We start from the raw sequence: 16,465 nt of genomic DNA on the forward strand, positions 1-16,465 counted from the left end.
CTGCCTCCCGCAGTTTGGTCAAACTCATGCTGGTAGCTTCGAGAACACTGTCCAACCATCTCGTCCTCTGTTGTCCCTTTCTCCTTGTGCCCTCAATCTTTCCCAACATCAGGGTCTTTTCAAGGGAGTCTTCTCTTCTCATGAGGTGGCCTCAGCTTCATGATCTGTCCTTCCAGTGAGCACTCAGGGCTGATTTCCTTAAGAATGGAGAGGTTTGATCTTCTTGCAGTCCATGGGACTCTCAAGAGTCTCCTCCAGCACCATAATTCAAAAGCATCAATTCTCGCCAAAGAATTGATGCTTTTGAATTACAGGCATAGGAGTGTCAATTAAGCCTAAATCTCTTATTAGTGCCTTGAACGTTTCACACACACACAAACACACACACACACGTACTTCCCCAAGTCCCATGTTTTGTTCAGATCTTCTCCCTGTGTTACAGCAGAAAATAATGCTGTATCAAAGACCACTGGAGGGCCAAGCCGGCTAAGTGAAAGCAGCAACAGCAGCACCTCTTCTGACTCCGATAGCACCAGCAATGATTCCAGCTCCTCCAACGGAAGTGATTCTGAATCAGGTGCACTCATTTTCCTTTTTCCTCCTCTTTTTTATGAATAAGCTTCTTGAAACAACGTGTCCAGTGAATCTTGCTCTGCTACTTAAACTGGGGGTGGGTCTAAACACAGGGGAGGGGAAACACTATAAGTAAGTCAGAAATTAGATCGGGGGAAAAAATACTATGGATAACCGTGTTTTAAAATTTCCTGCTATCTGGCGCCATCTGGTGTTGCATGTTTATAGCGCATTTAAATCGCCAGACTCTTAAATTGTTAAATGGGCAAGCTATGTTTGTGATGAAGTTCTCCTTGAAGAACTGCAAGAGAAAGGACGAGGAGCAGCTTTTTTTCTGTGTGTTTGTGTATGTGTGGTGTATGTGTATTTGCAACACACACCTACTGTCCCAATAAGAACAGGTTGCAAGAGGCGTTAACTAAGGCACTCGTGGGTTAGAAGGACCTGAGATAGAAATGGGAGGGAATGTTGTTGTTGTTAATTTATTATTTGTACCCTGCCCATCTGGCTGGGTTTCCCCAGCCACTCCGGGCATCTTCCAACAAAGATTAAAAATACATTAAAATGTCACACATTAAAAACTTCCCTGAACAGGGCTGCCTTCAGATGTCTTCTAAATGTCAGGAAGTTGTTTATCTCTTTGACATCTGGTGGGAGAGCATTCCACAGGGCAGGCGCCACTACCGAGAAGGCCCTCTGCCTGGTTCCCTGTAGCTTTGCTTCTCGCAATGAGGGAACCGCCAGAAGGCCCTCAGCGCTGGACCTCAGTATCCAGGCAGAACAATGGGGGTGGAGACGCTCCTTCGGGTATATTGAGCCAAGGCCATTTAGGGCTTTAAAGGTCAACACCAATACTTTGAATTGTGCTCGGAAATGTACAGAATGACGGAGCGACAAAAGTGAAATGTATGTGATTCCAGCATGCGTATCCACAGCCTGAGTGTCTAAATTTCTACGTCTTTTACAGAAATGTGCCTGCAGCAAAATGAAAATGGGCAAAAGGATTCATTTTGCAGAGAGCCGCTTAAGGTAAACTCCCCCACCCCCACCCCGGTGCTTATAAAATGTCCACAAGTCTTCACTTATTCTTTTTCGTCCCCTTTGACTGTTCTTTTGCACCTCTTCCTGATATGCTAGCACCTCTGAACGCGCTAATTGCATGCAGCAGCATCCTATGCATCTGTTTACCTCTAAAGAGATGTCTGATCCTGCCTGAATCTTTTCCTCTCCCACAGTTGAGGACTGCCCCCCCAATCCTTCTTAGAGTCTGGTTTTCATAGCGGTACCTTCTCTGAAATGCAGATTTTTATGTACAGTGGTGCCTTGGTTCTCAAACGTAATCCATTCCGGAAGCCCGTTCCAAAACCAAGGCACGCTTTCCCATAGAAAGTAATGCAAAATGGATTAATCCGTTCCAGACTTTTAAAAACAAACCCCTAAAACAGTAATTTAACATGAATTTTACTATCTAATGAGACCATCGATCCATAAATTAATTAAAACAACAAGCAAAGTACTGCAGTCACACAATCAGTAGCTGAATGGGTTCCACACAGTCACAAAAACAAGCAACAAAAAGAGTCACAAAAACACAAAATAAATAGCAAAAAGAGACAGACCTCAGCATAACACTCAAAACAAAAGTGTGGCACTCAAATCGGAAGTGTAAAACTCAAAACGGAGCATGTTTGGCTTCCCAAAAAAGTTCACAAGCAGGAACACTTACTTCCGGGTTTGCAGTGTTTGGGTTCCAAGTTGTTTGAGTACCAAAGCGTTTGAGAACCAAGGTATCACTATAACATATGAGGACATTTTCTAAGCTTCACTTTTGCACGAAAGAGGAATTCCAGGGCAGTATATGTAAAAAATAAAAATTGCATATTGACTATAATATTAAAACAAGACAAGATCAAAATGGCATAATAAAATTTGAAATAATCGATAAAAAATAATTGTGGGCTAAAACCATAAATATAAAAAGCCTCGGCAAGTAAAAGTCTTTAAGCCAACACAAAAAAGGTCTTAGTTCTTTCAGGAGGGTTTTCCAAATCTGGGGCATCACTCCTGGAAAGGCTCTCTCTATCACAGATGCATAATGCACTTCTCCCACAGATGGAACCTCATTTGTGATGTGCTGGCAACTCCCCATTTACATGGGGACCATGTTCCGAGCCACCACCAGGGCCAGCCCGATCCATCCCTCCCCTTTCTGGCACCTAAAATGGCAGGCATGTGCCAATCGCGCACAAATGGGGAGTAGCCTGTACAGGACTCGGTCAGTGAGTAAGATGGTGTAAATTTTTGTTGTTGTTTAGTCATTTAGTTGTGTCCAACTCTTCGTCTTCCACTGCCTCCCGCAGTTTGGCCAAACTCATGCTTCTAGCTTCGAGAACACTGTCCAACCATCTCATCTTCTGTCGTCCCCTTCTCCTCGTGCCCTCCATCTTTCCCAACATCAGGGTCTTTTCCAGGGAGTCTTCTCTTCTCATGAGGTGGCCAAAGTATTGGAGCTTCAGCTTCAGGATCTGTCCTTCCAGTGAGCACTCAGGGCTGATTTCCTTAAGAATGGATAGGTTTGATCTTCTTGCAGTCCATGGGACTCTCAAGAGTCTCCTCCAGCACCATAATTCAAAAGCATCAATTCTTCGGCAATCAGCTTTCTTTATGGTCCAGCTCCCACTTCCATACATCACTACTGGGAAAACCATGGCTTTAACTATACGGACCTTTGTTGGTGTAAATAGCCCTGTTGAATTCTTCCCTAGATGCCTCTGCTATATCCAAGGATGTCCTGCGCTATTGTCCCTCAGATACGGAACACTTCGCCCACCAGCATGCAGTTTCAGAGATCCACGGAAACGAGGATCACTCACCAGACGTTACAGCATACCCCTCTGAAACCACGAGAACAAAGCATTGTCTCTCCTCCAGGTAGGTCTTCTCAGAAAACAGGGCTATTCACAAAAGATGCTCCCCGGTGACTTTTATAGGGCCGTGACTTGGCTTTCCGCACAAACATGTACTCCTTGGAGGAAGATTGACATATGCACATAGCTTTTAAGTGGTTCCTGTTCCCTTGTGGAATTCCGTGAGCAGTACCCTGGGTTTCGTTTCCTTTTGGGTGAGAGAGCATGGGAGACATGGCGAGGTGTTTTTTTTATAATATTTGCTTTATCTACAAGTTGCTTAGAAGCAGAGGCATGGATTTCAGTATAAGCAACAGTTGCCAGCTCAGAACCTACTTTTAAAAAATGTCTTGTGTGTTCTGGTAATACAAGTTTAAACAGGGCACACCACGTAACTTCAGAAGAAGCATCAGCTGCCATTAAGGAAAACTTAAGATTTGTTTTGTGTCAAAGCCTGAATTTCTATCTAGAATTGGCCAGAGTGACAGGCCCATTCACAGTAATCAGATGGCAAATCTGCAAAGTAGTTTTAGTGCTTCCCAGAAGGCCAGAACCTTTCAGTTGTACATCACCCAACAAGCAGTCAGTCCCCTCTTCACAGTCTCATAAGTTTCAACTCAGGCTGCATGGACACCATCCTAAAAGTTTAGAGGATATCAGTTTTGATTGTCGCCCGTGGCTGTGTACATGCTCAAAGAAAAACTGTTTGCTATTTGTGGTGGGAGGCTGCGGCCCTGGCAAAGATCTGCACTGGGTGACAATTTGTTATGGGATTAAATTTAAGGTGTTCCTATTGTTAAACCACAGAGCCTAAGACTTGCAGATCAGAAGGTTGGCAGTTCGAATCCCCACGACGGGGTGAGCTCCCGTTGCTCGGTCCCTGCTCCTGCCAACCCAGCAGTTCGAAAGCACGTCAAAGTGCAAGTAGATAAATAGGCACCACTCCGGCGGGAAGGTAAACGGCATTTCCGTGCGCTGCTCTGGTTCGCCAGAAGCGGCTTAGTTATGCTGGCCACATGACCCGGAAGCTGTACGCTGGCTCCCTCGGCCAATAAAGCAAGATGAGCACCGCAACCCCAGAGTTGGCCACAACTGGACCTAATGGTCAGGGGTCCCTTTACCTTTACCTTTATTGTTATGTACGGCAATACTCTTAAGAGCTTGGGGCCAGTTTACTTAAAGGATCATCTTACCCCAAATGTGTCCATTTGACCATTTCAATTTGTGGAACTGGTACTTTTCCAAGTGGCACTTCATGTTTGTTCAGCACTTGCAAGACATCCACATTTTAGCACCTCTCAAACTCTCTGCCTATTAAGATTAGCTTTATTGTCTTTATTTTATTTTTTGCCTATTAAATCTGTTTTGTTTAGGCAAGCCTACCTCATATATAGTGGTGTTATATATTATTTGCTTTTAAAATGGCTATTCCCCCCCCCCTATATTTTTATATCATACATTATCTAGGGTTGCCATGCTTCCGGAATTTCCCAGACACAGCCAGGATTTGGCCATCGGAAACAGTGCCCGGACAAAAATGGCTGTAGTTCATCTGGGGAAATCCGGACATATGGCAACCCTGTCTGAAGTGTAGATTATGATGAATATCCTTTAAAAATAGCTCAAAAACTTGAGCTTTTTTTCAATAGAAATTTAGCAACTTTATCCCTACTCCCCCAAAAAGCAACCCTACCTTATATAAATTGATAAGAGATGTTTTTGAATACGTGGTATATTCCTTGCTAAATAAGTGAATACTAAGGTAAAGGTAAAGGACCCCTGGATGGTTAAGTCCAGTCAAAGGCAACTGTGTGGTTGCAGTGCTCATCTCACTTTCATCTCACTGAGGGAGCCGGCGTTTGTCCACAGACAGCTTTCCAGGTCATGTGGCCAACATGACTAAACTGCTTCTGGCGCAACGGAACACCGTGATGAGTACCAGAACGCATAGAAACGCCGTTTACCTTTCCGCCGCAGCGGTACCTATTTATCTACTTGCACTTTGACATGCTTTCAAACTGCTAGGTTGGCAGGAGATGGGACAGAGCAACGGGAGCTCACCCCGTCGCGGGGATTCGAATCGCAGACCTTATGATTGGCAAGCCCAAGAGGCTCAGTGGTTTAGACCACAGCGCCACCCGCGTCCCTGTAATACTAACCAGTAACAAAAGGCATGAGCCAATCTGTAGACTGGTCCACGGGCATCACCCTACAAAGTGCATTTTTAGAGTAAAGAGCCATCCCCAGTGGGATCCCAACTGAAATTACTTAAGTGTGTACGTGGTTTTCCTCCTCTGAATGCTTGAACCCTTATGTTTGTTCGGCTTGGATTGTTTGCGCATGGCTTCATTAATTGGGTGCTGTACTCTGAGGCAATGGCATTCTTCTGTTTTTATCTTCCCTCCTCTGCTTTTTGCAGGTATAATAGCTGTTGTTTCTCCACTGCACTGTACTCCAGTTCAGCAAGCCACTCAAAATAGCTTGTTGCCAATGGCAGTCAACCCATCCATTATCCAGTCTCCCCACATGCACTCAAAGGTGAATATCGCTGACAAACTCGTTTTTAAAAATTCAATTAACTTTTAAAAAACGCCTAATTATTTGATACTTCTGGTAGTTTGCCTTCACAGAACGTTATTAAAAAAGAATATTTCTTTGTCCCTTGTTGACATATTGGATCTGAAGGCTCCCTTCCTTCAGCAGAAGGAGCTTCTTCTGATGGGAGAAGGGGACTTTTGGGCCCTACCCAAGGGTTCCAATTCCACCCGGTATTCAATATACAGTTGTACCTTGGATCCCAAACACCTTGCGACTCAAACATTTTGGCTCTCGAATCCCCCCATCCCAGAAGTGAGTGTTCCTGTTTGCGAACATTCTTTGGAACCTGAACATCCGACGGGGCTTCCGTAGCTTCCGATTGGCTGCAGAAGCTTCCTGTTTCCTGCATCCAGTCGGAAGCTGCGCCTTGGTTTCAGAATGTTTTGGAAGTCAAACAGACTTCCAGAACTGATTCCGTTCGACTGTATACAGTTGTTAAATTTGAAATAGCTAAGGGAACGTATTGGGATCTAATAAATTTGGATATTATTATTTTTTGTTTTTCGTTTTTGTTTAGAGAATATGAGCTCTCCCAAACAGATTTTTGGGTGAAGATTTTTGGGTGAAGAAGCTACTGAAAATTAAAGACCTGGTTTTTGCAGAAATAGCTTTATGGAGAGCCATGTAGCCGCTTCAGCCTTTTTGACCTTTTTCTTCCACAATGGTGGCTGTTTCTCCAGTACTGAAGGGAAAATGTACATCGTGTGAGAAGCAGGGGGAACTACAAAATGGCGCATGCTGCCCTCCATCTCCAAGAGAACAAAATCCCCGTGGGATGAAGGAGATGGATGGCTGACACCTCTCATGGAATATTTCTCTAAAAGACCTTGAATCTTCCTGCAGGTATCTTGTTCTTCCTCTTCGAATAGCCTGCCAGGCAGTAGCAAAGAAAATGGGAAGACATCACTGCATCAGGCGCAGACATCTGCAGTCCATACACAAGCCTCTTTGGGAACTGCTGGCTCGAAACCGATTAATCAGGAACAAAGTATGTATTCTGGTCAAGCAAATACAAACGTGACTGGGATGTAGACTTCAGAATAAATGTTTGTGGGTGTTCCCAGTCCAGATAAAGTGGTACAAAGGGGTACAGTGGTACCTCGGGTTACATACGCTTCAGGTTACATACGCTTCAGACTCCGCTAACCCAGAAATATTACCTTGGGTTAAGAACTTTGCTTCAGGATGAGAACAGAAATCGTGCTCCGGCGGTGCGGCGGCAGCAGGAGCCCCATTAGCTAAAGTGGTGCTTCAGGTTAAGAACAGTTTCAGGTTAAAAACGGACCTCCAGAACGAATTAAGTACTTAACCCGAGGTACCACTGTACTCTGTTTTGTTGGTTTATCCAAATGCTGTGCCACACTGGCAATTGGATAAACAGATGGCCTTGTGGGACTCGCATATGTCAGGGGACTATTTAAAGGGCGGCACAGGCTGTCATCCAGATCTGCTTGAAACAGTTTTGCCGCTCAGTGAGATGTGGATTATGCAAAGAGGCCAACTGCATGAAAATATGTCCTAAAAGCAAGTGATCACCGTGTGGATTTAATCTGATTGCTATTTAATCCGATTGCTAATATTAACTAATCTTTCAATTTCCAAAGTAGTAGGAAATTCTGGGTGATGCAATGCAATGAAGTGCGTTGCGGGTAACTTCTGTAACGTAAAATTCAGCGGAGCGGAAATTCTGTGGATTTCATTGTGAAATATTCAGGCTTCGCGATATACACACCATTCTAATGTTGTCTGAAGGGTTCCGAAGCACTTCCACCTGGAGCTAGATTGGGTGGCTCCTGTGGACCATTCAGACTGCTGCATTCTGAATCCTATTGTTCTAGGACCAATCAGACTGCTGCCGTTTGGATCCTATTCAACTCAGTACATAACAGTACAGATACCAGATCTGCTCTCTTAGGGTCAATGCAGGTCAGAATCCATGAAAGCAGAATCTTGTATGGCTGGTGGGGTGTTGTTTTTAGATAGTTTACTTCCCTGGTTTAGTGCCGTATCTTAGGGGAAGCTGTTCTCTGGAAAAAGCGAAATCACAGTACAGTCTGATGTATATTTGCAGCAGCTGACATCACTGACACATACAAGTTGCAAACTTTTGCACAATGAGAGGTGCAAGTGTGACTAAGTTGGGCATCTTTTTGTGCCGTGTACCTTATTCACAGCTTCCTCCTCACAGGCAGCATTTTGCAGGAGACTCAAGAGGAACAGAGGAAAACATAATGTGATTCAGCTCACCCTGTTTTATAGCAATTTAAATTATAGCAATTATTTATAGTCTTAAATAAATGCTTTAAATGATTAATCATGGTGAGATTTTTATTTGCTCTCAAGTTATGTATGCCCAGGGACGCGGGTGGCGCTGTGGGTAAAACCTCAGCGCCTAGGACTTGCCGATCGCATGGTCGGCGGTTCGAATCCCCGTGGCGGGGTGTGCTCCCGTCGTTCGGTCCCAGCGCCTGCCAACCTAGCAGTTCGAAAGCATCCTTAAGTGCAAGTAGATAAATAGGGCCCTCTTACCAGCGGGAAGGTAAATGGCATTCCGTGTGCTGTGCTGGCTCGCCAGATGCAGCTTGTCACGCTGGGCACGTGACCCGGAAGTGTCGGCGGACAGCGCTGGCTCCCGGCCTATAGAGTGAGATGAGCGCACAACCCTAGAGTTTGGCAAGACTGGCCCGTACGGGCAGGGGTACCTTTACCTTTTATGTATGCTCTCTGTATTTGATGGTTTGTTTCCAATGAAGCCATTGAACAAGCTAATGCCGCTTCCCTAAATCTGCTCTGGGATTTTATGTATTGACTTACTCGCCTTTGACAGAGCCCTCTCTTCCCCAACATTTTTCGCATTTTAAATTTTTAAACAAAAGCTTCCAGCAGCGCTCAGAAGCCTATCTACCAATCCTGTTGCCCTCCATATACTAATTCCTTCAACATATCCAACACCATTGAGTTAAAGTGTGCTGGAAGTGAAGCGGAATTGGATCTGTTAGGGCTTATCCGCATTTACCTTTCCCTTTGCTGTTTCCAGGCACAGGCCTGCACTTAAATACTCTGTGTCCAAGCGTTGTTGTTGTTTTTGCAGATGTAAATTAGGGTTTTCCTCTGATTGCCATTGGCTTTGATTGAGCTTTAAAAAGCTGGTTTTTGCAAGGTTTTCGTGTCAGCGTCACAAGGGCAGGCCCTTTATTTATATAGTTATTTATTTGCATTGGCATTGCGAGAGATTGGAGGATTCAGAGCTTGGCTGGTTGCAATTTGGCTGTTTGCGGAGTGGTTGGTTTGTATGCATGAGGGGGGTGTCGTTGGGTCAGATTAAAGGTAAAGGTACCCCTGCCCGTACGGGCCAGTCTTGACAGACTCTAGGGTTGTGCGCTCATCTCACTCTAGAGGCCGGGAGCCAGCGCTGTCCACAGACACTTCCGGGTCACGTGGCCAGCGTGACAAGCTGCAGCTGGCGAGCCAGTGCAGCACACGGAACGCCGTTTACCTTCCCGCTATAAAGCGGTCCCTATTTATCTACTTGCACCCAGGGGTGCTTTCGAACTGCTAGGTTGGCAGGCGCTGGGACCGAGCGACGGGAGCGCACCCCGCCGCGGGAATTCGAACCGCCGACCTTTCGATCGGCAAGTCCTAGGCGCTGAGGCTTTTACCCACAGCGCCACCCACGTCCCTATTGGGTCAGATTAGCCGCATTGATTTGTATGCTGTTGCAGCGGGGGGTGGGTTGCGTGGCAGGAACAGGTCTTTACTTTTCCTTGTTTCTTTGTTTGTTTTATAACACACACACACAAAATCTTTAATAAAAACGTAATTTAAAATAAATAAAGAGCCAACTTTTTGAGGGAAAGGCTCCAAGGCAAAGAAACACAACAACAACAACAACACGCTCAGACACGGACCTTTTAAGTGTGGACCGTGCCTGGAAAAGCTGGAGGAAATGTATGTGTGGATAAGGCCTTAGTGAATTATACTACTGGCAATATTTGTTCTCATCGCCCAGTTCAGTTCTTGGCCATTTGAAGCTCCCTTTTACCTATGGGACCCAGTAACTCACATCCACCAACATAACACAGAATTTAGTTTTTGGCATACGGTGAGAGAAGTCTTATTTTCCTGATGCCTATTGATTTCTACCAGTGTGAAACCTGCCTATGGCTACAGCACTGCACCAACGGGTCACCGGGAGGCAGGCAGAAACCATGCGCAAATGGTTCTAACAATCATCATGCATTGCAGTGGTTGGTTATGGGGAGAGAACAGGGCCGCATCATGTTTTGCTTACAATCCTGAACAGTGGTACCTCGGGTTACATACGCTTCAGGTTACATACGCTTCAGGTTACAGACTCCGCTAACCCAGAAATATTACCTCGGGTTAAGAACTTTGCTTCAGGATGAGAACAGAAATCGTGCTCTGGCGGCACGGCGGCAGCGGGAGGCCCCATTAGCGAAAGTGGTGCTTCAGGTTAAGAACAGTTTCAGGTTAAGAACGGACCTCCGGAACAAATTAAGTACTTAACCCGAGGTACCACTGTAGTAACTCCAGTCCTGAACTACACCTTAATTCAGAGGTTTTTCAACCTTTTTGAGTCTATGGCTCCCTTGACCAGCTCCATTCTTTCTGCGGCGCCCCTGTGGGGCTCAGCAGCCCAGTTATGTCACCCCTTGCCTGCAGAGCCGGCAGCCCCTCACCCCTTTTCGAACACCATCCCTTGTGAAGTGTTGCTCTCCTCTCCCCTCTCACTGGGAGTCCTCCGGGCAGCGCCAGAGACACCATTCGCTTGCGGAGCTTGTAGCTAAGGTTGTTGCAACAAACAGCCTTTGGGAGGCAGAGATGCAAGAGGGCATCAGAGGAGGGAGGGAAGGAAAGAGGGACAGAGGCCAATGTTGCCTGCAGCACCCCTGACCATCATTCAAGGCACTCAAAGCACACTGGTTGAAAACCCTCTGCCTTAATTTATCAAATGGTTGCTCCGAAAACTTTGGCAGCATAGAGACTCTTGCGTGCGTATAATCGGTCAAAAGTGAATTGTGAGCTTCATGCCATCCGTAGGTTTTTTGGGCTGACCTATTTGTTTGGAGAAAGTGGAAGCCGGCTGCCTGGGGAGTTTTATTCCAAATGCAAGGTTACTTAGTAACAGGCTCTTCTCCCCTTGGGAACCTGAGAAAGCGCATCGCAGGGAGGCAGAATGGTCCCTGTTAGGATGGGAGGGAGAAAGGAAACGAATAATGGGGAATGTGCATCTTCTACACACACTCAAGCAAGCATCCGAAAATAGACAGCTGCAGCCGCACGGGGAGTTCTTGCCCTTCTGCTTACTTGGAAATCGCGCAAAGTAAACAAGGGACAAATAAAACCGTTTCAAGGCTAAGGAGTGGAAACATAGCCTGTGATTCAAATGGATAGAAGCTAAGTTAGAAGCCCTCTGTTTTATTTTCTCCTCTGATAGCAAGAGATTTGGTGGAGGTGTTCTCCCCCCCCCCTTGAAACGCGCTGCCTTGTCACTCACGGCTTCTGTTTACATTCCAGAATCGAAGACGGGTTTTCCAGATGGTCCATGTGGGCAACGTATGACTGATTCTGCACATGCTGCTGTTGCAGCCAGCTGCTCCGATATCAGCGAGGGCAAAAAAAGGAGAGATGCTAAACCTCAGATTCCTCTAGCAAAGGTAATAATTTGCTGCCTTGTAAGATAACAGCGAAAAGCAGAGGCCGATTTGTGTTGCCAACGAAAGTCGGCCTATGTAGATAGCTGGGGGTGAGAACGGCACCTTTGTCACCAGGCTTTGAATGGGCTTCTATTGACTATCCCATAAAAGCGCCTACCCCAAAGAGAGCTAGCCAGTGTGCATGCCAGCAGTCTTGAGTGCGTGGCTGGCCCAGTCACACCACCCGGTGCCCCATGCTCATAGTTGACAAAGCAATTTGATCTGCTTTTTGATATGTCCAAGAGGACATCTAATAAACACGTCCCTTGGAATGGATTTGTGTTAGCAATTTCGCCTCCCTCCCCAAAAAAGAAAACCCACTGACTAAATATTCAACCCAAGATGGGCATTTAGCTGAACTGCAGGATATGGCAAAGGGATCCTGCGATTAGTGGATTCCACAGCCACCATTCATTGGACAGCTGTCAAAATATATCTTGTCCAAAGTGTTACATAATTTTCATGTGATCTGCAGAGAATTCTTGCCTCCCCGGTCAAAAACAGCTTTTGCGTGAGTCGAAGGTTGCTTTGACACTAGGGATTTTGACCCCGCTGAGACATTGCTTTGACACAATCGGCTGGGAATGGAACGGAATTAAAATAGTGGTTCTAAGTGACATTTCATATAGTCCCATTATCCAGCACAATCAAGCCCCTTTGCTTGGAAGCAAATCCCATTCATCAAAGGTCCCCTGCAACTGTAATTAGAAGCTTTCTGTGATAATAGCAATATAGGCATCTAATTGCTTCCCATTCAATATTCCATAAGGGATGAATCGCCACTTTGTTAATTTTTGCTCACGGGGGAGAGTGGTGCAGTGAGTTAGCTCCATTTGTCATTCTAGTACACCATTCCCCATTTGGCCTCCGTGAATTTGAGTGATAATTTCTGCAGTCAATTGTTTTTTCCTGCTTGATTAGGCTTCACATGCAGTTCACAATCTTGATCATCTGGAGTTGGGCTGGGAAACATGTAATAATAATAATAATTTCTTATTTATAGCCCGCCCATCTGGCTGAGTTTCCCCAGCCACTCTGGGTGGCTCCCAATCAAGTGTTAAAAACAGTACAGCGTTAAATATTAAAAACATCCCTGAACAGGGCTACCTTCAGATGTCTTTTAAAGATAGGATAGCTGCTTATTTCCTTCACATCTGAAGGGAGGGTGTTCCACAGGGTGGGCGCCACTACCGAAAAGGCCCTCTGTCTGGGCCTCCAGATTTTCCTATCGGCTCTGTCCATTCAGCACGTTGTCTGGGGCTTGTAGGAGTTGCAATCCAGAAACATCTGCATGGCCTCATGTTCCCCAGCCATGTTGTAGGGGCCTAAATTGTTCAGGGAGCTTGCACAAGTCCAGCAGGTTTCCCACTATATAGGTTTGTCTCCAAGTGACAAGTTAGCATGTCGGTTCCTGCTCTCTCTCACACGTGTTTTTAATTGCCCGGTAGGTTATAACACCTGAATGGGGCTACAGTTCTGTCCTAAACCAAGTGCTGATGAGTTTCTTAAGGTATCATGATTGCAATCACCACCACCACAAAATCCTCTCTGCCTGCTATTTTGCTTTTGCGGTCCTGCCCGAGGTGGAAAACTCTGAACTTGCTTTTGTTTAGAGCTGAGAAATGCTCTTCTGTTTAATTTCAGGACATCAAAGTCAAGCATGCGGATTCCTGGACAAGTTTAGGTAAAATGATCCCTGCGCCAGCCCCAATCAAATCCTCCAATGAAAGCTTCAGGCAGTTCCAAAAAGCAGCGCTAGAAAAAGAAGAAAGTGAGTGGGCAAAGGACCGCAAAAGGCAATTGGAGCAAGCTGAGAGGAAACTGAGAAGCCTCCCTCAGGAAAAAGAGAGGTTTGTAATTCTATATAATTAAATTGAAAGGTTGTATTTCACATGTCCATTTAACTACGCTCATACTGAGTGGTTTCCAACTGGGCTGTTTTGTGGCAATGTGGAACTGATTCCTATTTGAGGGGAAATAATTAGAGGCGATAGCTAGTCACCATGTTGGTAAAATAGCAGCACGGTCTATTGAGTATTATTTTCAAGGTTACTCTGATGTTTGCATATGCCCATGTTTATACTTCATCGATGTGAACTGACTGTTGGCAGAGATGAGTATTTGAGCTTGTTAGTAACTCTGTAGCTGCCGCTCTGCTAGCAAGCATAAAGTAAAATTTAAAATTATGACTTCCAAAGTGTCCACGGGTATATCCATTTGGAGACATAACTGGGAAAACTAACTACAAGATCAGTGTCGCCCAAACTTTTGGTACTGACTTTTTCTGGTTTAAAATTAAGTGCGCATCTTAATCCACGCTTGTGCGCTTTATTGGCCAGCACAAACAAGCCTTTTGTTTTCACATCAACAAAGTCGATGTGTGATCAGAGCTGTAACAGAGGGGCTTTTTTGGGACAAGGGCAACAGTTCTGAGATTTTTTTTATTGATTTTTTTTTGCACATTGTTGTCAGTTAGGGAATCCCAGTGCATCATTATTAATCCATCTCTTGGGATGCCACTGCCTATATTTTTGCAAGTGCTGGATAGCAGGGGTGGGGAATCAGTGCTGCATGGCACCTCTCTGCTTCCATCAGCAGAGTGGTGGGATACATCTAATATGGCGGATTTTTTGCAGTACTGTATACTTCATCCCTTCTTGCATTACACTCAGTGGCAGAGCAAGCCGATTGGGTGCCTGGGGTGGTGCGCGTGCCCTGCACCCAGGGGCGGGGTCAGCCGCCTGTGGGGTGGGGCAAGTCGGGGCAGGACGCTCCGTGGGGCCTCCGAGGAATCTGCCTGCCTCCTCCCATTCATCCCCCCACAGCTGAGGGGGAAGCGGTGGGCAGACAGTCTGGGGCAGCATGGAACCTGCAGGCACACAAGCCACCGCGTCACTCCCAGGAGAGATGCGTGGCTCGGGTGCACTGCAGGCCCCATGGAGAGTGCTGCCCGGCATTTTGTCACCCCCTCACTGGTGACACCCGGGGTGCACTGCCCCCACTGCCCCCTTCCTCCGCCCCTGAGTACACTGTTTAGGAATTGACATGCAAAATCCTTGCAGATTGTTGGTTACGTTTATTCCTTCAGGGACATGGGTGGCGCTGTGGGTTAAACCACAGAGCCTAGAACTTGCCGATCAGAAGGTCGGCGGTTCGAATCCCCGCGGCGGGGTGAGCTCCCGTTGCTCGGTCCCAGCTCCTGCCAACCTAGCAGTTCGAAAGCACGTCAAAGTGCAAGTAGATAAATAGGTACCGCTCTGGTGGGAAGGTAAACGCCGTTTCCATGTGCTGCTCTGGTTCACCAGAAGCGGCTTCGTCATGCTGGCCACATGACCCGGAAGCTGTATGCCGGCTCCCTCGGCCAATAAAGCGAGATGAGCGCCACAACTAGACCTAATGGTCAGGGGTCCCTTCACCTTTTTTATTCCTTCAAATGTGAGGTCTGCATCTTTGAATCCATAAGCAATGGGCGTGTTTTTTCCCCTATATAGAAACAATGGGAAAACAGATTTAAAACCTACTGCAGCAAAAGCGAGCTGTTCCCCTTCGAAAGCAGCGTCCACAAAAGAGCAGCTATGCTTGACACAAAGTCTTCTTGGAGACCGTAACTTGGCAAGAAAAATGGAACAAGAGCGTAGGTGGAGAGAAGCGGTAAGTAATTGGTGCATAAATCAGCTTTAACAGTGTCGGTCACATAACAAACTGCAACAGCTAAGGATCTGCTCTAATAGCTTATTCCTAACTAAATCAATGGGACTTTATTGGCTTAGACCCATCTGAAGAGCCAGCTTAGCAATAGAGGTTGGGTATCACTGACTGCTTTGACTACATGGCACATTAAAGATTGCCAGGGCTTGCTACCTGTTGAAACCTGAATCCAGAAAAGTTCATACATTATCTCTGTGCACGTTTACTCAAAATTAAATTATGCTGAATTATGTGCGCCTTGCTCCTGGTTGGGATGCGGGTGGCACTGTGGTCTAAACCACTGAGCCTAGGACTTGCCGATCAGAAGGTCAGTGGTTTGAATCCCCACGACAGGGTGAGCTCCTGTTGCTCGGTCCCTGCTCCTGCCAATCTAGCAGTTCGAAAGCACGTCAAAGTGCAAGTAGAAAAGCATGTACCGCTCTGGCGGGAAGGTAAACGGCATTTCTGTGCACTGCTCTGGTTTCGCCAGAAGCAGCTGAGTCATGCTGGCCACATGACCCAGAAGCTGTCTGCGGACAAACGTCGGCTCCCTTGGCCTATAGAGTGAGGTGAGCACGCAACCCCAGAGTTGTTCCCGACTGCACTTAATGGTCAGGGGTCCCTTTACTCCTGGTTAAGTACCTACACCATTGCAACATAAATAATCCGCCCCGCTCCCATTTAATTGCTTTTTGTTTTTAAATAGATGGTGGGCACCATTGATATGAATTTTCAGAGTGACGTTATGGCAACGTTTGAAGAAACCCTGAAATGAGAGGAAGGAAGGTGGCGTAACTTTGGTTACCGTTCTTTAGAAGTAATGTTGGATTGCAGAAAAATACTCCATTCACTGCCGGAATACATTTTTTGGTGATAATTCTATCTGAACACTTGTTAATCATTTTTGAAGAGCCAGTATATTACTGTAATAAGTTCAGTTTTTATAAAACTTGCTACCATTAAAATTGTAAAGCTTGAAAACTT

General features: G+C 46.0%; 1 protein-coding gene across 12 annotated transcripts in view; it reads left to right on the forward strand.

The window, feature by feature from the left end:
- BRDT (bromodomain testis associated) overlaps nt 1-16,465 on the forward strand; it is a 62,311-nt gene extending 45,846 nt beyond the window's left edge. For 10 of the 12 annotated variants that reach the window (XM_081914123.1, XM_081914128.1, XM_081914126.1 and 7 more), the window contains 9 exons: nt 443-577; nt 1,541-1,602; nt 3,339-3,504; nt 5,899-6,017; nt 6,921-7,065; nt 11,616-11,755; nt 13,439-13,644; nt 15,286-15,445; nt 16,188-16,465. In XM_081914123.1, the coding sequence (XP_081770249.1) occupies nt 443-577; nt 1,541-1,602; nt 3,339-3,504; nt 5,899-6,017; nt 6,921-7,065; nt 11,616-11,755; nt 13,439-13,644; nt 15,286-15,445; nt 16,188-16,256 (1,202 nt within the window). In that variant the 3' untranslated portion in view covers nt 16,257-16,465. The remainder of the gene's footprint in view (nt 1-442; nt 578-1,540; nt 1,603-3,338; nt 3,505-5,898; nt 6,018-6,920; nt 7,066-11,615; nt 11,756-13,438; nt 13,645-15,285; nt 15,446-16,187) is intronic. The other 2 variants (XM_081914129.1, XM_081914127.1) reach the window with 2 other exon arrangements.

This window comes from Podarcis melisellensis, assembly GCF_964234715.1.
Source record: "Podarcis melisellensis genome assembly, chromosome: 6".
Classification (NCBI taxonomy): Eukaryota; Metazoa; Chordata; class Lepidosauria; order Squamata; family Lacertidae; genus Podarcis; species Podarcis melisellensis.